The sequence below is a fragment of the Ornithorhynchus anatinus genome, chromosome X1, assembly GCF_004115215.2.
Source record: "Ornithorhynchus anatinus isolate Pmale09 chromosome X1, mOrnAna1.pri.v4, whole genome shotgun sequence".
NCBI lineage: Eukaryota > Metazoa > Chordata > Mammalia > Monotremata > Ornithorhynchidae > Ornithorhynchus > Ornithorhynchus anatinus.
Window position 1 is genome coordinate 50,118,686 of NC_041749.1, and position 22,777 is coordinate 50,141,462.

At 44.6% G+C, this 22,777-nt stretch overlaps 2 protein-coding genes across 4 annotated transcripts; both read right to left on the reverse strand.

The window, feature by feature from the left end:
* Positions 1–674: 674 nt before the first annotated feature.
* On the reverse strand, positions 675–14,703 carry LOC114806514. 3 transcript variants are annotated; one of them, XM_029051290.2, is made up of 4 exons: positions 10,627–10,756; positions 4,195–4,339; positions 3,712–3,895; positions 675–3,393 (listed from the first exon to the last, which is right to left on the reverse strand). In XM_029051290.2, exons 3-4 carry the CDS (start codon positions 3,808–3,810, stop codon positions 1,987–1,989), a joined length of 1,506 nt encoding a protein of 501 aa, XP_028907123.1. In that variant the 5' UTR covers positions 3,811–3,895; positions 4,195–4,339; positions 10,627–10,756; the 3' UTR covers positions 675–1,986. The 3 variants fall into 3 exon arrangements, with proteins under 3 accessions (XP_028907123.1, XP_039766342.1, XP_039766341.1); XM_039910408.1 differs by lacking the exon at positions 10,627–10,756 and adding an exon at positions 14,604–14,703 and having other exon boundaries at positions 675–3,895; XM_039910407.1 differs by having other exon boundaries at positions 675–3,895.
* A 142-nt stretch (positions 14,704–14,845) lies between these two features.
* LOC114806513 lies at positions 14,846–20,299 on the reverse strand. The gene is made up of 3 exons (XM_029051289.2): positions 20,127–20,299; positions 18,379–18,512; positions 14,846–18,088 (listed from the first exon to the last, which is right to left on the reverse strand). The coding sequence occupies exon 3, from the start codon at positions 17,999–18,001 to the stop codon at positions 16,379–16,381; it is 1,623 nt and encodes a 540-aa protein (XP_028907122.1). The 5' UTR covers positions 18,002–18,088; positions 18,379–18,512; positions 20,127–20,299; the 3' UTR covers positions 14,846–16,378.
* Positions 20,300–22,777: the final 2,478 nt, after the last annotated feature.

The window sequence follows — 22,777 nt, forward strand, 5'->3', positions numbered from 1 at the left end:
CCTGTGGTTGGATTCAAGGTCTTATTTTGTTACAGTCCTGGCTCATGCTGGGGGCCAAGGTGAAGCTACTCCTGGACACAGTTGTTGACCAAGTTCTTTAAGGACTGTTGGATTCTGCAACCTCCCCTTCAATCATGTCTTTGTAAGGATGGCGATGTTTTTCATGGGGACTCTAACTGCGGCAATGTATCTGTTAAGGGTGTATTTTCCTTCCTTCACTGTCCACCAACTGATACCAACTGGTGTTATTGATCAAAGGAAAACCTTAGGAAGGAACCTGGTTAAAATTAATGGCCATAAGGGCTGAATTATAGTAAGAATGAAAGAAAACAATGTGTACTGCATATTAGCAACTTCTCCAAGGGACCATCTGTCAAAACAGGATTTTCATCCACTGGACTAGATGTACGATGGGGTTCAGCGAGTATCTATGCCCCAACAGCTTGGAAAATACCCCTTACCCATTTTGTTTCTATCAAAACCCAGTCTGGTACAACAGTGGCATTTGCCTCCCCAAATTTGTTATCAATAAATCAACCATAGTATTTATTTATTTCTTAATGGCATTTGGTAAGCTTTTACTATAGGTTAAACACTGTTCTAAGAGCTGGGATAGATACTGTTCTATGTACTGGCAGATAATTAGATTGGACAAGGTCCCTGTCCCACATTTATTGAGTGCTTATTATGTACAGAGGACTTCACTAAGCACTTTCCCTGCCCACAACGAGCTTATAGTTTAGAGATTACAAATGGGGGAACAGTCCAATCACTGAAGAAACCTGAAATGAGTTGGCATAATTGTTGGAAAAGATTGTGTGGATCAAGAGAATAAGCAGGCATGATCTTTTCCCTGAAGGAGCTTACAATCTAGCCAGGGAGATGGACAGTAAAATAAATTACGAGTAGGGGAAGGAGCCCGGTATAAAAACATATATACAAGTACTACGGGAGTGGGGTGAACACCTAAAGGCTTAAGGGGGATGGACTCAAGTGTAGAGGTGAAGCAGTAGAGAGGGAATATAGGTGGAGCTGAATTACTCCATAGAGAGGTCTGCCTGAATGGGAGTACAGAGAGACAACAAAATGTATTATTTGGATGAGGTAGGCTGTTGGTGTTCTGGTATTTCCTTGGAAATGATAGTAGCAGTAGCTATCTAGCTTTCATATGGGAAAAGGATGGTTTCCCCTTTTATAGTTCTTTTCTCACTTGTGATTCTTGGGCAAACCATGCATCATTTCCTGACTCTGGAAGTCCATTCACCAGACAGGAATGGTGTATGGGGATTGGGGAAGTTGGTTGGTGTAGAAAAGGTGGACACTTATAATAACCTGCTCCACGGTAGCAGGGTCTCACATCTCCATCAGCATTAATTTAGGGTACCAGACCTGGGGATTAGATAAACCAAAGCTCACTATCATAGTGTTAGGTATGTCTTTCCAGACCAGAATGAATCTCCAGAGCAGCTCAAAGCTGGTGGATTGTGGAGTGCCTGTAGAGTCACATCACACTCTCCAGTCAGTTGTTTAAACCCCAAAATATTCCCAATAATTCCCTTTTGCATTGTCCAAATATCTGTTCTAGCAGGGAATAATGATGGGAGGCATTGATCTCCCAACTCTTCTATCTTGTGAATATCCACTGCCAAGCGGAAACTCCCCTGCCCCAATCTCCACCATACAGGATGACTAGAAGATTCACTCTTGGGGTCACCAACACTGGGGCCTTAAAAAGGGGTTCCTGCAGACTCTTCTTTCTCGATTCCAGCTCCTAGCACAGTGTTTGCCACCTACTAGTAAATGCTTTACCAACGACATTATTATTATTGCTCTATTTCAACCTATGAAACTTCTGTGTTTTAACCTATTTCTATAAAGGGCTTGTACAGCAGCGGCATTAGGACAGAATGTTCAGCAAACCTCCACCAACCCCTTAAAGGGTTGAACCAATTCCAGGTGGATTGCAGGATGCAACGCTTCAATCTGTTAAACATTGATAGGGCCCAGCCTCCATCTAAAAGACCCAACCCTGATTCCTAAAAAGGACACTTCTCTTTGAACCAACTGAACTTTATGTCCATCAAGCTTGAGGCCCGCATCTCTCAATCTCCGGATAATGAGCCTGGTCAACTTTTGGGTCTCGTCCTCAGAAGCCCCCCAGCAGAGGAGCTCATTCTTATCTTGGGCCACCATGGGGTAGAGCTCTGCAAGAACATTCCGCACTGCTTGATGAAAAATGGCCACATTGTTAAGAAACCCTTGAGGCAGCCTAGTCCAGCAGTACTGCTGCTTCCCCCAAGTAAAAGCTGTCTTAGGCTGGCTCACAGGGTCGAGCGGTATGCTCAAAAACCAATTGTTAATGCTCAGTACGGAGAACCAGGTCGCATTCACTGGGATCCTATCCACTAAATCTTGATAGGTGGTTTCTACTAGAGTCAATCGAGCTGTCACCCTATTCAAGGCTCTGTAATCAATACTGAAGCTCCATGTGCCATTGGGCTTCTTTACTGGCCACAGTGGAGCACTAGATGGTGAAATATTTAGCTTTATGTAACCTCGATTCTTCAGGATGTATATCACATTAGCCATTTCCTCAATACTCTCCACAGGGAGGGGGTACTGTTCAAGTTTAGGGGGAAACGCCCCTTCTATAATGATGGGGGTCATCTGCATCTGGCCAACATCCAGGTCATCACGGGCCCAGGCTTTGGAGGTGTCTTCCCACCCTGGTGGGACAATTCCCTCTGTGATACCCTTCAGTGGCTCAAAATTCAACATTCCACCTGTCATACCATCCAGTGACTTAGTAGCCATGTTTTGGGAAAATTTCAGTGGGAAGCCTGGCTTTAAAGGGGAATCTTTTACAGCTGGCCTATTTCCTAAGTTTAGTTTCTCTGCTAAGTCAATGGCAAGTTGTTGCACCTCTGGGTCACAAATCCTGTGAGCATTGGTGTCTGCTATCTGCTCCCTTGTAACTCTATCTCCCCCACCTCTGTTGGCTCCTACCCTCTCCCCTGTCCATTTCACTGGGTCAGCTCTACTCACACTGTTAAATAATCCCATTTCTGATACAGAATTCCAAGGATTTTGCTCATTTTCAGCCAGTCTATGGCACCAATCCTGAGTGTCCACTTTTAAATCCTGAAAAGGAGCTAGATCCACCTTTAAACCTCTAATCCTGTTGGAATTGCTCCCCACTCTCCACTCTCTAGTTCTTCCTTCTTCCCCTACTCGGCTGGATCCCACCCTCTCCCCTTTCCATTTCATTAGGTCACCTGGGACCACATTGGAAAATGATCCGGTTTCTACTATAAAGTCCCCAGGACTTGGCTCCTTGAATTTCTCTTTTTCATCCAGTCTGTTCCACAAATCTTGAATGCTCTCTACCAAACCCTGTAAGGCAGATTGTAATACATTTGGGTCACGAATCCTGGGACCACTGGGGTCTGCTACCCACTCCTTACTTATTTTATATCCCCACCCTCTACTGTCTCCCTCCCTCTTGCATATGAAATCCATATCCTCTTCATCCAAATTGTACGAGGTAACGGTTTCTACCATAAAGTCCTTGCCATCCACTGTATGCCACAAATCATGCAGGCCCTCTGCCAAAGCCTGTAGGGCAGTTGCTTTGGCCTTATCCTGCTTGCTGTTACCCTCTAGGTCACAGGTACCCTTCACCCACACCTTAACCACTACCCATGTCTTAACCTTCGGGGGATCATCCGGCCTTAAGTTGATCACTGAACAGCTGCTAACAGTTTGCCCCACGAGATACTCCACTTCGAACTCCTGCTCCTGAGATGCCATTGCTGGATGATGAAATCTGGTCTTGGTCCTCAGTCCTGAAGCTTACAGTGCCAGATCTGTTACCGGTCCAGCCAGTACCCTGAAACTATGGAGACAAAAGCGGCTCAAGCATCCTGATAGAGCTACAAGTAGACGTTACTGACCCATTTCCATCCCACAGGTGTTGCAGAAATAACAACAATACAACCAAATAACAACTATACCTTTTCATTTATAACCTTGTCCTTTTCTCTTCCCCCCCCCACTCCTCCCTAGTGATACACAGGTCGACTTTCCTTTTCCTCCCCACCATGCCCTCACACTCCCCGTAACGACTCCCCATTCCCCCTGAATATCGACTTTTACTTAATTTTTAGTTTTTCTGGTCAAAGCCAGTCCTACTACCTGAACGTGAACGTGAACAGTCCCTTGGTTATATTTGGATTTGAGGCTATCTTTTCTTAGTCCTTCTGGCTTGGGCCAGTGACTGAAGACTTTACTTCTGGCAGCACTCTTTGACTTGGTTCTTGATTAGGTCTGTTGCTATCTCCTGAAATCAAAACAATAAAAGAAAAAATTTTGGATTGGGAACATTGAGTTTATAATAACGATAATAATAATAAGAATACAGTGCTCTGCACAGAGTAAGTGCTCAATAAATGCCATCGTTTAAATACGATTGATTGATGATAATAATAGTGGTATTTAAGGGCATACTTTGCTAAGTACTGTGATAAATTCAAGATTACCAGGTTTTACACAATCCCTGTTCTATATGGGGCTCACAGGAAGTAGAGGATAGAGAGTTAAATCACACAATTCTTTACAGTGTTGTGTCACAAATTCCAGACATCCACGTCACTTACAATTCTAATGGCTTCCTCTCATAAATTCCATCAAAGGGAAAACCCATAGAGACTCCATGGGCAGGTTTAATCTTTTTAAACTAGACGTCCCACCTATGTCCATCCCATTTATGCCCACCTCCTCTCCAATATATCAGAGATCCCCCTTTTGTTAGCACCAGACCCCACCCAATCAAACCTCTCAAATCCTCACACAAATCAAGATCACTCCCAACAATGACACAAATTTCACAAAGTTCCCCCCCCACTACTTTTCCTCCAATCAGGCCCCTTCACAGGTTATTACTGGGACTTCTCTAATATTCCTTTGCAGCTGAGTAAATCCTGTTGCTGCAGCCTCCGGGTCCTTGGACGCAGACGTCACATTGACTAGCGGGGGATGTCTTTCTAAATACAAATTACAGTTACAACTTTCAGGCATCAATTTCTCTTACTTATTCGGATCAAAAACTTTAAGAATAAATTCCAGTTAAAATCAATCGATCATATATATTGAGCATTTATTATGTGCAGAGCACTGTACCAAGCATTATGTACAATAACGTTATGCCCTCAAGAAGTTCTCAGTCTGGAGGGGGAGACAGTCATTTTAAATAAATTACAGGTAGAGGAAATGGTGTAGTGTAAAGATATGTGCCTCGGTGCTGCAGGGCTGGAGTTGGAATGAATATCAAATACTCATAGGGGTACAGACCTAAGTGCATAAGCGACTCAGAGGGGAAGGTATATATGGGAAAATAGGATTTAGTTAAGAAAGCCTCTTGTAAATGTGATTATAGGGTCTTCCTCTCCTGAATTCCCCAGAGGGCTTCCCCACAGACTCCCAAGCAGGTTGATGCTCTGTGAAGAAGGCAGCTCCACCTCTCCACTATAGCTGAGACCCGTCCTGTAGTTAAGTGCCAAACCTCGCCCAGTAACCGACCCCCACAATCCAACCAATCCCTCTTAACTCCGCCTGCGAATCCCGACCAACCCGGAGCTCGCAGTCCCCAATGTGGCATGAATTCATAGGGTCCCTGCCACACGACCTTCCTCCAATCAGGCCCCTTCTCAGCTTGTTGCTGGGCCTTACCCAAAGCTGCCTTTGCAGCAGAGTAAATCCTGTTTCTAGAACCTTCCATAACCTGCCGGGGTCACAGACCTCACCTTGACCAGCAGGGGGAAGACTTCCTATGTGCAAATTACCCTCCCAACCTGCAGACAATCAATGGAGAGAAGTGCCGCGATCTAAGGTAAGGAGCCCGGGGACTGGAAGTTCCAAGACTTGGTATCTCCTCCCTCCTCTGCCACTGGCCTGCTGGGTAATCTTGGGCTAGTCATGTAACTCCTCTATGCCTCAGTTTCCTCCTCCGCAAAATAGGGATTCACTACCTGTTCGCTTTCCCAGTTCGATTATGTTTCCTGATAAAGAACTGAGTCATCATCCCAATTTTAATTCATAAGTTCCAGTCACCAGTTCCCCTTACAAATGCCAATAAGAAAACTAGATATTAATTCCAGTTAAAATCTTACTAAAAACTTCTTCATGAATTTCAGTACAACTTCCAGTTGCCAATTTTTCTTAGAACTTCCAATTAAAAATTCTAGAAACAAATGGCCGTCTCTCTTAGTATAAACTTTAAATCACAACTTCCAGTCATTGCTTTCTCTTGCAAATTTCAATCCAATATTCTTGAAGTAAATGCCACATAAAATTGTTAATCGATCAACAGGTGGTATTTATTGAACATTTACTGTGTGCAAACCACCGCACTAACTCATTTTGGTGAGTACAATAGAGTTGATAGACATAATCCCTGTCCTGAAAGAGTTCAGCCTCGACAGAGAGACAGAGGTTAAAATGGATGACAAAAAGGGGAAACGACAGTGTAAGGCTATGTTCATAAGTGCTGTGGGGCTGAGGATGGGGTGAATATTAAGGGCTTAAGGGGAAAAGATGCAAGGGCATAGGCATCTCAGAGGGTAGGTTAGGTAAGGGAAAGGAGGGTTAGGGCAAGGAAGAGCCCTTCATGGAGATGTGATTTGAGAAAGATTGTAAAGGAGGGGAGAGCAGTGGACTGTCAGATATGTTAGGGAAAGAAAGCCCAGGCCAGAAGGAGGATGTGAGCAGAGGGTAGGCAGCAAAGGAGTTTTTGTTTCATACGGAGGTGGATGGGCAACGTTTGGAGGTTCTTGAGGAGTGGGAAGATATGAACTTATATTTTTTTTAAGAAAAACCTATGGGCAGCAGAGGGAAGTATGGACTGGAGAGGTGATAAAATTTTCATGCAACAAGGTCCAGTCAGCAATTCCATAATCTGCTGGGGCTGCAGATTTCACGCTGACCGGCAGGGGGAAGGTATCGATTTCACTTACATAATCAAGTCAAAAATTATAGGAATATATTCCAGTTAAAATCAGTCACTTAATCAATAGTATTTATTGAGTATTTACTGAGTAAAGGGAACTGTAGCAAACACTTTGGAGAATACAGAAAGACAGATATGACCCTTGCCCTTAAGGAGTTCACAGCCTTGAGGGGGAGACAGACATTAAAAAATATTACAACAGGGGAAATGGCGGACTGTAGGGCTATGCATAGGAAGTGTTGCAGGGCTGTGGGAGGGATGCATATCAAGTGCATGAAGGGTTCAGATCTGAGAGCACAGACAACACAGACAGGAGAGCAGATATGCGAAGGGATTTTGTCGAGGAAGGTTTATTGGAGGAAACATGCTTTTAATAGGACTTCGTGCATGGGGAAAGTGATCGTCTGTTGTACGTCAATAGGGAGGTTGTACCAGGCCAGAGGCAGGACATAGGTGAAAGTTCAGCATGAGACAATGAGATTGGCACGGTGCTTGGCACATTGTAAGCACTTAAATAATACCGTAGTTATTTATTGAAGAGGCTAGTCAGGGAGCAGAAGTGCCCCAGGGAGGCAGGCTTGGTGTCACCTGCCCAGTTGAGGTGTCGCCCACCTTTGGTCCTGCAAGACCCCAACTTGAGACCAGGCAGGCCGAGCTGTTCCTCAGGGGTGGGTCATTTGTATATATTTTTATTCATTTGCATATATTCTTTATTACCCTATTCATTTTGTAATGAGGTGTACATCCCCAAGCAGCATGGCTTCGTGGAAAGAGAGGTCATGGGTTCTAATCCCGGCTCTGTCACTTGTCTGCTGTGTGACCTTGGGTAAGTCACTTAACTTCTCTGTGCCTCGATTACCTCATCTGTAAAAATGGATATTAAAAACTGGGAGCCCCACGTGGGACAGTCTGATTACCCTCTGTCTACCCCAGCGCTTAGAACAGTGCTCTGCACATAGTAAGTGCTTACAAATACCATAATTATTATTATTATTAATTATTAACATCGTGGTACGGTGGGTAGACTGGCATTAGATGAGTGATATGTGTGGGCTGGGTTGTAGAAGGAAATCAGGGAGGTGAGGGAGGAACGGGCAAGGTGGTTGACTGCTTTAAAGCCCATGGTGAGGAGTTTCTGTTTGATGTGGTGATGGATGGGCAACCACTGGAGGTTCTTGAGGAGTGGGGAAACATGGACTGAATGTTTTTGTAGAAAAATGATCCAGGCAGCAGAGTGAAATATGAACTGGAGTGGTATCACAATTTTCAGTCACAAGTTCCAGTCATCAGTTTCTCTCACAAATTCCAGTCCAAAAATTTAAAAATTAATTCCAGTTTAAGGTCTCAGTAACAACTTCAAGTTTCAGATTTCAGTCACTACTTCCAGTTATCACTTTTTCTTGGAAAATCCAGTCACAGATTATACAAATAATTTCCAGTCAAAATCTCAATTACAATTTAGTTCCAAGTTTCAATCACAACTTCCACTCATTAATTCCTCTTAAATATTCCTGTCAAATATTCTAGAAATTAATTCTAGTCAAAATATCATTAACGACTAGATCATGGATTTAAGCAGCAACTTTCAATTATCCATTTATCTTATAAATTCTGGGCAAAAAATTTCTATAAATAAATTCCAGTTAAAGTCTCAGTAACAACTTAAAGGTACAAATTTCAGTCACAACTTCCATTAATCACTTTCTCTTAGAAATTTCAGTCAAAAATTACAGAAAAAAATCCTAATCAAAATGTTGATTACAACTTGGTCCCGGCTTTCAGTCATAAATTCTGGCATCAATTATTGTCAAAGTGTAGGGAACAACTGCATCATGGGTTTAAGCAACAACTTCCAGTTAGCAATTCTCTTAGAAAGTCCAGTCAAAAAGTCGAGAAATACATTTAAGTCAAAACTCTCAGTAACAACTTCGTCCCAAGTTTCAGTCACAAAGTCCAGGCATCTATTTAATCTTACAAATTTGAGTTCAAATTACTAGAAATAAATTCCAATCAAAATCTCTGTAATTCTATCATCAAAGTTTTTGTTCACAAGTTCCAGTCAAAAATTCTGAAAATAAATTCCAGTCAGAATCTCAGTAAAATTTTTGTCACAAATCTCAGTCAGAAAATCCACTCATCATTTTCTTTTATAAAATCTAGGCAAAGATTCTGGGAATAAATTCCAGTCAAAATCTCAGGTATGAAATTTTTGGTCATACCTTCCAGTCATCAATTTCCCTGACAAATTTCAGTAAAATTTCTAGAACTTTATTCCAGTTAAATTTCAAGTAACAAATTTCATCATGACTTCCAGTCATTACTGTCTCTTAGAAAATCCAGTTAAAAATTAAAGAAATATTTTTTGCAAAAACTTCACTTACAACTTGGTCCCAAGTTTTAGTCACAACTATCAGTCATCAATTCATCTTAAAAATTCCACTCAAAAATTCTAGAAATGAATTCTAGTCAAAATCTTGTAACAATTTCATCGTAGAGTACAGAAACAACCTCCAGGCAGCAATTTCTCACATACATTCCAGTCACAAATCTAGAAATAAATTCCAGTTAAAAATCAATCAATCAATTAATCAATGCTATTTTTTGAATGTTTACTCTGAGTGGAGTACCTTACTAAGCACTTGGGAAAGTACAGTACTTCACTTCTCTGTGCCTCAGTTCCCTCAACTGTAAACTGGAGATTAAGGCTATGGGACAACCTGATTACCTTGTATCAACCTCAGTCCTTAGAAGAGTGCTTGGCATATAGTAAGCACTTAACAAATACCATAATTATTATTATTACAATACAATAGAGTTGGTAGACATTATCAAGGAGTTCATAATCTCAAGGAGGTTACCCACACAGTAAAAAAAAGATAAGGAAAATGGCCAACTGTAAGACTATGTATAGAAGTTCTGAGGGATTGGGGGTGAGACAAGTGACAGAGAGGAGGACTGATATGGGAAAGGCAGCGTTAGTCAAGGAAAGCCTACTGCAAATGGAGTAGGTTTGTGAGGTTTGTGAAGTTAGAGTAGGTTCGGAGGTTTGTGAAGGAGGGAAGAGTGTGGCCTTTCAGATATAGAGGACGATAGAGGAGGAGTTCCAGGCCAGGGAGAGGTGGTGGGCAAGGGGTCCACAGCAAAGCAGCTGATGTAGAGGTGCAGAGGTCTACCAAGATTAAGCCCTTTATTTGTCAGCTGTGTACCCCAAAGAACACTATGTAAATATTATTTCATTCCATTTCCCCTATCGATAATCTCTTTAAATGTCAATCAAATTTCAACCAAATATCATGATTGATTGAGAGGAGCAAAGTGTGTGGGCTGGGTTATAGTAGGAAATGAGGGAGGTAAGGTAGGAGACAGCAAGGTGATTGAGTGCTTTAATGCCAAGAGTAAGGAGTTTCTGTTTGAAGCAGAGATGGACGGGCAACCACTGGAGGTTATTGAGGAGTGGAGAGATATGAATTTAATTTTTTTTTTGGAAAAAACTATTGGGGCAGCAGAGGGAAGTATGGGCTTTTTGAGAGGTGTCAAAATTTTCAGTCACAAGATCCAGTCAGCAATTTGTCTTACCAAGTCCAGTCATAGCTTCCTGTATTCACACTTCACACTTCACTTACAGTTCTGTGTCACCAATGCCAAAGGCTTCCTCCTCTCATGAGTTCCCCGGAAGGGACCCCCTGCCAAAGCGACTCTGAGGCAGGTTGAAGCTCTGTGAAGGAGGCAGCCCCCCTATTGTCCAAGCTCCCTCTGTCAACTACAACAGAGACCCACGCTGTAGTTAACCCCCAAAGCCTGCCCATTAGTCAACAGCCCCCCATTGCAACCAATCAACTCCACCCACGAATCGTGACCAACCCAGAGCTTGCAGTCCCCAATGTGGCAGGAATTCATAGGGTCCCCACCACACGACCTTCCTCCAATCAGGCTCCTTCTCAGCTTGTTGCTGGGCCTTCCCCAAAGCTGCCTTCGCAACAGAATAAAAATCCTGTTTCTGGAACCTTCCATAACCTGCCAGTGCCGCAGACCTCACCCTGACCAGCAGGGGGAAGACTTCCTATATACAAATTACCCTCCCAACCTGCAGACAATCACTGGGAAGAAGCGCCGTGGCCTAGTGGCAAGAGCCCGGGCCTGGGTGTCACAAGACCTGTCGTCTGCTCCCGGCTCTGCCACTTGCCTGCTGGGTGACATTGGACAAGTCTCGTAGCTTCTCTCTGCCTCAGTTTCTCATCTGTAAAATGGGAATTCACCACCTATTCTCTCTCCCAGTTCGATTGTGTCTCCTGATGAAAAACTGGGATGGTGTCCAAACATTCACTTTTTATCCATCCCAGCGTTTACCGCAGTGCTTGACATATGATAAGCGCTTACCAAATACCACTTATTGGGTACTTACTGTGTGTTAACAGAGGTCGCAGACATTTTCCCTGCCCATGGTATCTCTTGCAAATTTTAGTCAAACATGTTGGAAATAAATTTGAGTCAAAATCTCAATAACAAATTCAAGATCCAAATCCAAATCAGTCACTACTTCCAGTCACCCATTTCTCCTAAAATTCCCAGTCAAAAATTCTCAAAATAAAATCCCGTCATAATCTCCATAATCCCTTTGTTCCAAATTTTAGTCACAACTTCCTGTAATCAGTTTCTTTTACAAATTCCAGTCAAGAAACCTAGAAACAAATTCTAAATAAAAATCAATTCCAAACTACCATCCCTTGATGACCAAATTGATGTTCTCAACACCACCCTCCCTACTGAACTCAACTCACTCCTCTGTCTCTTCGTTGTTCTCATACCACTAATCCACAGCCCTGGATCACCACCACAATCCTCCTGCTTCACTCTTGTGCAGAGCCTCTGAGAACTGCTGGCAGAAAACTAGATAACAGGCTGACTTCATCCACCTTGTGGACAGGGACTGTGTCTATTTATTGTTATTTTGTATTCTCCCAAGTGCTTAGTATAGCACTCTGCACATAGAGCTCAATAAATACAAATGAATGAATGAATAACAATGATAATAATTATGGTATTTAAGTGCTTACTAAGTGCCAAGCACTGTTCTAAGCACTGGGGTAGATGCAAGGTAATCAGGTAGTCCCACGTGGGGCTCACAGTCTTTATCCCCATTTTCCAGATGAGGTAACTGAGGCACTAGGAAGGTAAGTGGCTTGCCCAAGGTCACACAGCAGACAACTGGCAGAGCTGGGATTAGAACCTATGTCATCTGACTCCCAAGCCCATGCTCTTTCCACTAAACCACACTGCTTCTCTATGAGTGAACTTCACAAGTTTATCCTTGCGTGCTTTAACTCTGCCTTTTCCTCTGCCCAGCCAAATTATTTCTCTATCCTCATTGATACCCATACTTAAATGGGATTAGGGCAAGCAGTCCAGCAAATTCCTCCACTTCCACTCATGCACTTTGCCAGCAACTGAAGCTACCAGTGCCTGTGGTCATATCCACAGCTCTCCCTTCCCCAGAAACCTTATTTGGTGTGGTATCTTATTCGGTTCTTATGGGGTCTGTCCCCTTTTTACCCATCGTGCTGGACTGAATGGGATCCACGGTGGCCAGGGGAATTCACAGCCAGAAGTTTGAAGGACCGGGGAGGATTTCGAAAGGTTCCTTTACCTAGGTGTGTGCTACGGATAGCCCTTGGTCCAGCACTGCCTGGTGGGTCTCTCCCATGAGCTCATGTGGATCCTGGATGAGCCCCCCAAAATGTCGGGTTCACAAACAGGAATCAAGTCGCAGTCACAGCACAGAGAGTTCATTATTACAATAGTAATACAGATCTTCATGGGTGAGGACAAGCAGAATTTGTTGCCCTGAAAGCGAGCTCAACCTCCCCACCAAAGGTGGGAGAGGTAGTTAGTTATAGTCCATGGTGGACTTGGTGTTCCCTCACACCATCAATAGGGTCCAATCAAGAGCCTTTAATCGTATGATCCAATGGATGCAATCAAGTGTGGCTGCAGTTTTCTTAACTGATGAGGGTAGGGAAAGGGCTAAAGGATGATTTAAGAAAAAACAAGCTAGTTTAAATACAAAATGAAGTCTGAAAACAAAATGGAGCAGGGCTGGCTAAGAGTTGGTTTCCACAGTATCAACGCAGCATCCTTGCTCCTCTTGCCATGGCTCTCAAAGTTCAGTTGGGGGATTTGCTGTCTAATGTAGAGTTTGATGAAGTTTAACCTATGTTTTTTTCTGGAGACTTGCCCTTGTCCTGCCCACAAGGAGTTTACAGTCTAGAGGGGGAAACAGACATTAATATAAACATATGATTTCTTTGTTTATGCTACTGTGACTTTTGAACTTAAGCTTTTAGTAGTAATGGTATCTTTTTAGCCTAACTTTGGTAATAATCATGGTATTTTCTAAGTGCTTGCTATGTGCTTGCTTGACTGCCATGTTTTCAAAAAGAGTCTATACAGCAACAAGACTCTGAGAACTGAGATTCAAGGATCTAGATGGTCAGAGACCATCTGCATTTCAGCTGCATTTCAATCAATCAATCCATTGTATTCACTGAGGACGTACTGTGGGCAGAGCACTGTACTAAGCAATTGGGAGAGTACGAATAACACAGTTGGTAGACACATGCCCTGCCAACAACATGCATTCCTTCAGGGATGCTTAAAACCATTATGTTGTAATGATTCTGTCTCCTGCTGTTCAGGAGAAGTTTTGTTTTTGTAAATTTCATTCTGGTCCTCAAGCCTATCTGTTCCTCAGAGATTAGAATTTATTTGAATGTAGTATTTGCTACTGTCACATGTTAATTGATGTTTAATATGATGATGATGTTGGTATTTGTTAAGCACTTACTATATGCACAGCACTGTTCTAAGCGCTGGGGTAGATACAGGGTAATCAGGTTGTCCCACATGAGGCTCACAGTTAATCCCCATTTTACAGATGAGGTAACTGAGGCCCAGGGAAGTTAAGTGACTTGCCCACAGTCACACAGCTGCCAAGTGGCAGAGCCAGGATTCGAACCCATGACCTCTGACTCCCAAGCCCGGGTTCTTTCCACTGAGCCACGCTGCTTCTCTATAATGTTGGTATTTGTTAAGCGCTTACTATGTGCAGAGCACTGTTCTAAGCACTGGGGTAGACACGGAACCAGGTTGTCCCACGTGGGGCTCACAGTCTTAATCCCCATTTTACAGATGAGGTAACTGTGGCACAGAGAAGTTAAGTGACTTGCCCACAGTCACACAGCTGACAAGTGGCAGAGTCGGGATTCGAACCCATGACCTCTGACTCCAAAGCCCGTGCTCTTTCCACTGAGCCACGTAATATGCCCTCTTGTAGCCAAGAAACAAAGCAAGCTTATCTTCTATCTGCAGGATAAGGACAGTTCTTGGGGCAGAAACAAGAAACTGTAAGGGGCAGAATCAGAATGGAGTGGAAACAGTCAATAAATGGCTTACAAAGCAGGCCTGCCTCTTTCTATATCTGTGGTAACTACTGCTGGTAAAGCCTGCCCCAAATATTGTTTTTGGAGGACCCAAGTAGGACCCAAGGAGGACCCAAAACAAGAATTGACCAACAATAACCAAGATGGAAACATATCCCCCTTACTTAATGATAATGGTGCCATATTGAAATCCTGGGGAATTTCTTCAGGATTTCAGAGGTAGAAATGTTTGTGAAATGTGTCCTCTTGCTTGTAGTTCCTGAGCGATATACCACCAGATCCTGGAATTTTGCCATTCTTCATGGCTCTAGAAGCTGTGGTGACCTCATTAAGTATTGGAGCTAAAGCCATGTCTTTATGACCTGGCAGGTAAACTATGGAGACGAAAGCAGCTCAAGCAACCAAGTATGGTCAGAAACAAACTTTATTTACCCTTCCAAAACTACGATAGGTTACAGAGAGAGCAATAGCGATAAACAGCAATACTTTTAATATCATGTGCTTACACTCTTTCCATTCTTCTCCCCACTCCTCCCACAGTGACACACAGGCCACTTACCGCATTCCTTCATCCATTTCAGTGAGCATCTATGTCCTAACAGCTTGGAAAATACCCCTAACCCATGTTGGCTAGGACTGGTTCCCACAATTAGGGTGGATTGACTTGGGATTTGCCATCCAAACCCAACCTGCTATAACAGTGCCTCCCCCAATTCAGTATTCATTGAAAAAGGCAAATGGGCAAACAATTGAATCACCTCACCAAAGAACCCTGAAAACAAGGAAGTGGGCATCGTCATTGGGGAAGATTGGGCAGTATAAGAGAAAAAATAGGCACAGTCTTTTCCTTGGAGGAGCACATTCTCTAGCTAGAGAGATGGAGAGTAAAATGAATTACAGTTAGGGTTAGGAACCCAGGATAAGGACATTTGCATGAATGCGGTGGTGGGTGGGGATGAGCCACTGAGTGCTTTGGGGGTTATGGGCTCAAGGAGAGAGGTGAGGCAGCAGTGGGGGAAGATGAGTAGGAAGCAATTGTTCCAGAAAGTGGTCTGCCCCAGGGGCAGCCTGGAGAGCCAACTAAAGGGATAATTTGGATGAGGTAGGCTGTTGGCTTTGAGGCATTTCCTTGGAAATGCTAGTGGCAGTATCTGCCTAGTGTTCCTGGGGAAAAGGATGGTTTCCACTTTTAGACTCCTTTTTTGACTTGTGATACTTAGGTAAAACATCTATCGTTCCCTGTCACTTGAATACCGCTGACCAGACTGGAATGGTGCCTGGAGCACGGGGAAGCTTGTCAATGAGGAATGGAGGACCATTCTACTAACCTGCTCCACAGAAATGTAGTCTAACTTTCAAGAGAATTCCCAGAGCCTCCTGATCCATCACCTTTAATTTGTGGTCCTAGATCTGGGGATTGGAGAGTGCCAAAGCCCACAATTTCAGTGTGGGGCATGCCTCTCCATATCAGTGATTCCCCGAAGCAGCTCAACCCAAGTGGATTATGGGGTGATCTGGAGTGTCTGTACAGTCCCAGAACACTCTCCTGTCAGGTGTGTGAACTTCTGAAGGGCTCAGTTTATTCCCAACAATCCCCTTTGGCATTCTTCAAATATCTGTTCCACTGGGGAATAAGGATGGGAGGCACTGGCCTCCCAACTAACTCTTCTAACTTGGGAACTGCGACCTTCTCCATCAGGGAAGCCTGGGAGATTCACTCTTGGGGTCCCTTACACTGGGGCCAGGAAAAATGACTTCCTTCAGACTTTTCTTTGCTCAAATCCAGCTCTTAGCACAGCTTTCAACACCTAATAGTCAATCCTTTACCAATCCCAGCATCATCATTATCGCTTCCACTTACGAGATTACTAATGTCTCTAGAGGGCTTGTAGGGCAGTGACATCGGGGCAGAACCTTTAGCAAAACCTCCAGCAGTCCCCTACATGGTTGGACTGATTGCAGGTAGGTTGCAGGAGGCAAGGTTTGGATTGATTAGGATCAGACTGATAGGGCCCAGCTTCCACTTACAAGCCTCAACCTTGAGGCCTAAAAAGGACCCTTCTCTTTGGACCAACTGAGCCTCGTGTGCATCAAGCTTGAGGCCCACACCGGTCAATCTCTTGATGATGATACCGGTCACCCTTTGTGTCTTCTCCTCAGAAACCCCCCAACAGAGGAGCTCTTTCTCATCTGGGGCCACCCTGGGGTAGAGCTCTGCGAGAACACCCTGCACTGCTGGATGAAAAATGGCTATGTTATGAAGAAACCCCCAAGGCAGCCTAGTCCAGCAGTATCGCTGCTTCCCCCAAGTAAAGGTTATCTTAGGTTGGCTGAAGGGGTCTAGTGGTCTGCTCAAAAACCAATTGTCAGTGCTCGGTCCCGGGAGCCAGGGCGCATTCTCTGGGACCTTATCCTCTGACCCTTGATAGGTGGTTACCATTGGAATCAATTGGGCTGTTGCCTCACTCAAGGCCCAGGAGTCAATCCTCGAGCTCCATGGGGCACGCGACTTCTTCGCTGGCCACAGTGGAGCATCAGAGGGTGACACCCCTGGCATGAAATCACCTCGATCCTCTAGGATGTGTATGGGCTGAACGTCTTCCTCACTACTCTCCTCAAGAAGGGGGTACCATTTATGCTTAGGGAGGAAATGGAAGGGGGTCACCTGCTGCTGGTCAGCCTCCAGGCTATCACGGGCCCAGGCTTCGGAGGTGTCTTCCCACACAGGTGGGACAATTTCCCGCAGGATACCATTCAGTGGCTCAAAATCCCACATTCCCCGTGCCATGCCCTTCTTACCGGTCATGTACTTGGGACTCTCCCAGAGGGCAAGTGCCTTGAAGTGGGAATAATGCATGACTGCCCCATCTTCTGGGTTTGATTCCTCATCTGTGTCAATGTCAGACTCTTCCACCCCCGGACCCCAAATGTCATGTACGTTGGTGTCTGCTCCCTTTTCCCACCATTCTTCGTCTCCTTCCTCTCCACTCTCTTCCTCCATCTCCCCTTCCCCTTTCATTGGGATATCCGGAAATTCATCGACAAATGATCCGGTTTCTACGATAAACTCCCAAGGACGGGAATCCTTGGAATCTTCTCTTTGACCCAGTCGATACCACAGATCATGAATGCTCTCTACTAGAGTCTGTAAGGCAGACCGCAGTACACGTGGGTCCCGGATAATGGGGCCATTGGGGTCCACTTTCCATCTCTTATTTACGATGTAGCCCCATCCTCTGCTGAGCCCCACCCTCTTCTCCATCCAATTCCTATCCACTTCAGCTAAATTGTAAGATGATATGGTTTCTATCCAAAAGTCCTTGCCTTCCAGTTTACGCCACAAATCATGCAGGCCCTCTGCTAAAGCCTGTATGGCGACCCCTTTAGCCTCATCCGGCTTGCTGTTACCCTCTAGGTCACGGGCACCCTCCACCCAAATCCTGAGCACCAACCATGCCTGATCCTCCGGGGGAGCATAAGATCCTGACGGCTCCTCTGAGGTGGTGCCAGCAGTTTGCCCCACGAGGTACTCGATTTCAAATTCCGACTCCTGAGATTCCATTGCTGGCTGATGAAATCCGGTCTCGGTCCTCAGTTCCAAAGCTCGCAGGGCCAGATCTGTTACCGGTCCAGCCAATAGCCTGAAACTCTGGAGACAAAAGCGGATCATGCATCCTGATACAGCTAGAAGTAGACTTTGTTGACCCACGCCTGGACAGCCGATGTGGCAGAAAGAGCAAGTGCAGACTTTAATATCTTTTCTTTTATAAACTTACCCTATTGTCTTTCCTCCTCCCACCCCTCCCTAGCGATACCCAAGACACCTCCCCTGTTCCTCCCCACCATACCCTTGAGCTCTCCCTAACAACTCCCCATGCACCGCTGAAAATCAGCTTTTCCTCAGTTCATCATTTTCATGGTCAAAGCCAATCCTTCTACCTGAATGTGAACAGTCCCTTGGTTGGATTCGGATCGGACGCTCTCTTTTCTTAGTCCTTCTCGCTTGGGCCAGTGGTAGAAGATATTCCTCCTGGTCACACACTTTGGCTCAGTTCCTTAGGGACCGTTATGTCCTAGAAATGAAACAATAACATTAAAATGTTTTGTGTTGGGCAGGAGTATTGGTAACATAGGGTGTTAATTTACAATTATAATGATAATAATAATCATAGTACCAAGCATGAGCAATCCCCCCCCCACTGTGCTTTCCCTAGCATTTAAGTGGCATGGCCTGAACCCAGTAAATGCTCTTTGAATACCACAGATTTATTGAAAGATCTGGATGGCCACTGACTTTACCAAGTAATGGGGGAGGTCTAAAGCACCCAGGAGGCAGCTGGAGATCATTGAAGATGGTGTGTTGGGGCGGGGAGGGCGGGGAGGAACGCGGGGCTGGGTGGTAGAGGAAGGTCCTGGAAGGGTTAAGTGACATGCCCAAAGTCACAGAGCAGACAAGGGGCAAAGCCAGGATTAGAACTCAGATCTCCTGATTCCCAGGCCCATTAGAAAGACTCAGCTAGTCAGTATCAATCAATATTATCTACTGAGTGCTTGCTCTGTGCAGAGCACTGTACTCAGCACCTGGGAGAGTACTAGGCATGACCCTTGCCCACAGGGAGTTTACCATCCAGAGAGGGAGACAGACATTAAAATAAATAATGGATATATCCGTGAGTGGAGTTAGAGGCACAGGGAGAGGAGTTAGATTTCCAGAGCAGATGGGAGACCTTCTCTTGGGAGAAACCTCCCACTCTCCTTAGTGTCTCCTAGGGGCTGAAGGAGGTGAGAGGAGGGCAGGGGCTTCCCCTTCAAACACAAAATGGGGATTCAATACTTGTTCACCCTCCCAATGAGATTGTCAGTCCCTCAGGTGGGACCTGATTATCTTGTATCTACCCTAGTGCTCAGTACAGTGCTTGACACCTAGGAGGCCCTGAACAAACACCACAGTTACTATCATTGTGCATATATCCCAGCACTTGTTAAAGAAATCGGGACATTAAGTAGGTACTTAACCACTATCATCATTATCTTTATCATTTTCTCTTAAGAATTCCTGTCAAAAACTGCTAAAAGTCTGGGCCGGTTAAAGTCGCTGGAACAATATCAAGTCACAAATTCAGGCATATCGTTCAGTCACAATTTCCAGTCCAAAATTCTGGAAATCGATTCCAGTCACAATCTCAGTAAAAACGTTGTCACAAATCGCAGTCAGAAAATCCAGTCATCAATTCCTCCAAAATCCTACTTCAAAAATTAGAGAAATCAATTCCAGGCAATAGCTCAGTAACCACTTTGGGCTATATTTCAGTGACCACTTTCAGCCATCACTTTCTCCTATGAATTCCAGAAAAAAATCACAACAGCAACTTCGGGTCACAAATGTCCAGCCTGACTTCCAATTATCAGTTATCTCAGAAATCCCAGTCAAAAATCCTAGATAGAATTTCCCCTAAAAATGTTCACAGTTACATCTTTGTCCAAAATTTGTCACAACCTTCCGTTGTCATCAGTTTCTCTTACAAATTCCTGTCGAAAATTCTAGAAAATTCCAGAAATTAATTCCAGGGAAAGCCTCAGAAGCAAACTTCATCATAGATTTCAGTTACAACTTCCAGGAAGCAGTTTGTCCTACAAATTCCAGTCATACCTTCCTGTCATAAATCTAGATCGCACAATTCACTTACGGTTCTGCGTCACCGATTCTAAAGGCTTCCTCCTCTCCTGAGATCCATGAAGGGATTCTCCACAAAGACGCCGGGGCAGGTTGAAGCTCTGGGAAGAAGGCAGTGCAGCTACTGTTCAGCACCTCCTCTCAGCCACAGCTGAGACACGCCTGGTAGTTAAGAGCCAAACCCCACCCCTTTACTGACCCCCTCAATCCAACCAAACCCTCTTTACTCCTCCCACGAATCCTGACCAACCCAGAGCTCGCAGTACCCGAGATGGCACGAATTCATAGGGTTCCCACCACACGACCTTCCTCCAATCAGGCCCCTTCTCAATTTGTTGCTGGGCCTTCCCCAAAGCTGCCTTTGCAGAAGAGCACCCAGTTTCTAGAAAATTTCTAGAAAATTTCTAGAAAATTTCTGGAACCTTCCATAATCTGCCAGGGCCACAGACCTCACGCTGTCCAGCAAGGGGAAGACTTCCTATGTGCAAATTGCCCGCCCAACCTGAAGACAATAGGGAGAAGCTCCGTGGCCTAGTGGCAAGAGGTCAGGCCTGGAAGTCCTAAGACCTGGGGTCTCCTACCAGCTCTGCCACTTGCTTGCTGGGTGTCCTTGGGCAAATCATTTAACTTCCCTGGACCTCAGTTTCCTCATCTGTAAAATGAGGGTTCGCTACTTGTTCTCTCTCCCAGTACGGTTGTGACTCCTAATGAGGAACAGGGGTGGTGACCACCCAGATCAACTCATATCTACTTCAGCACTTAGAACGGTGCTTGACATGTAGTTAGTGCTTACAAAATTATGATTTACTGAGCTCTTGCTGTGTGCTAAGCATTTGGGATAGTATAACATAAATGAATTGGAGTCAAATCTTAATGGCAACCTCATTATCCAAATTTGTCACCACTTTCAGTCACTCTTTTCTCTTGAAAGTCCCATTCCAAAATTCTTGTAATGAATTCCAGTCCCTTTGTTCCAAATTTCAGTCACAACTTGCAGTCATCAATCTCTTTCAAAAATTCCATTCAATTATTCTAGAAACAAATTCTAGATAAAAATCATTCAGTCTATCGTATTCATACACAGCACTGAACTAATGCCAGGAGAAATATTATTCAATGGAGTTGGTCGACATGATTGCCTACCTCAAGGAGCTTGCAGTCTAGACCAGGAGATGGACATGTAAATAAATTAGATTGGAAAATGGCAGAGAATCAGGATATGGACATAACTGCTATGAAACTCAGGGCAGGATCCGGTACCCACATGTACTGCAGTCTGCCTTACAGTACTGCAGTCTAGTCGAGAGCGTTCATGATCTGTGGACTGGGTCAAAGAGAAGATGCCAAGGATTCCTGTCCTTGGGACTTTGGCGTAGAAACTGGATCATTTGTTGATGAGTTCCCCTATATCCCAATGAATGGGGTAGGGGAGACGGGGGGGAGCCAGTAGAGAGGGAGGAGATGGGTCATACAGAGGGCAGGAATGGCAGGGAAATTAGGGTTTAGTCAGGGTAGATCTGGAGGAGATGTGATTTTAGTCAGGCTTTAGAAGGATATGAAAGAGATATGAAGGCGGAAGGAATTTCTGGCCAAAGAGAGGACGTGGGCAAGGGGCCACCCATGGAAAAAATGAGATCGAGGGGTGAGGAGTAAATTGGCCTTAGAGGAGCAAAGTGTCAGTCAGTCAATCGTATTTACTAAGCACTTTCTGTGTGCAGAACATTGTACTAAGCACTTGAGGGAGTGCAATATAACAGACATATTCCCTGCCACAATGAGCTGACCATCTAGAGGGGGAGACCAACATTAATATAAATAAAAATATGTACATAAGTCCTGTAGGGCTGGGGGGAGGGGGGATGAATAAAGGGGAGCAATTCAGAGTGATGCAGAAGGGAGTGAGAGAAGAGGAAATGAGGGCTTAGTCAGGGAAGGCCTCCTGGAGGAGTGTGCCTTCAACAAGGCTTTGAAGGTGGGGAGAGTACTTGTGTGTTGATATGAGGAGGGAGGGCATTCCAAGCCAGAGACAGGATGCCGGAGAGAGGTTGGCAGTGAGACAGATGAGATCAAGGTACAGAGATCTGGTTAGCATCAGAGAAGTGAAGTGTGCAGGCTAGGTTTTAGTGGGAGAGTAGTGAGGTGAGGTAGGAGGGGGCAAGGGGATTGAGTGCTTTAAAGCCAATGGTGAGGAATTTCTTTTTGATGTGGAGGTGGACAGGCAAACACTGGAGATTCTTGAGGAGAGGGGAAACATGGCCAGAGCGTTTTTGTAGGATAATGATCTGAGCAGCAGAGTGAAGTATGGAATGGAGTGGGGAGAGACAGGAGTCAGGGAGGTCAGTGTGGAGGCTGATACGGCAATCCAGGTGTGATAGGATAAATGCTTGGATTAACGTGGCAGCAGTTTGAAACTACTTACCACTGGCTCAATCAGCTTTCCCCTTCTTTTGCTACTGACTCTGCTTTACATTTTCCTCTAGACTCTAAGCTCCGTGTGGGGAGGGAACATTATACTCTTCCAAATATTAGTACAGTGCTTTGCACACAGTGAGCACTTAATAAATACCATTGATTGATATTTGAGACATTCCTTTGAGAGGTGGGAGAATTTGGTAGCTAACATTATTACTTCACTCTATAGATGGGTTCTTAGGAGCCAGAGGG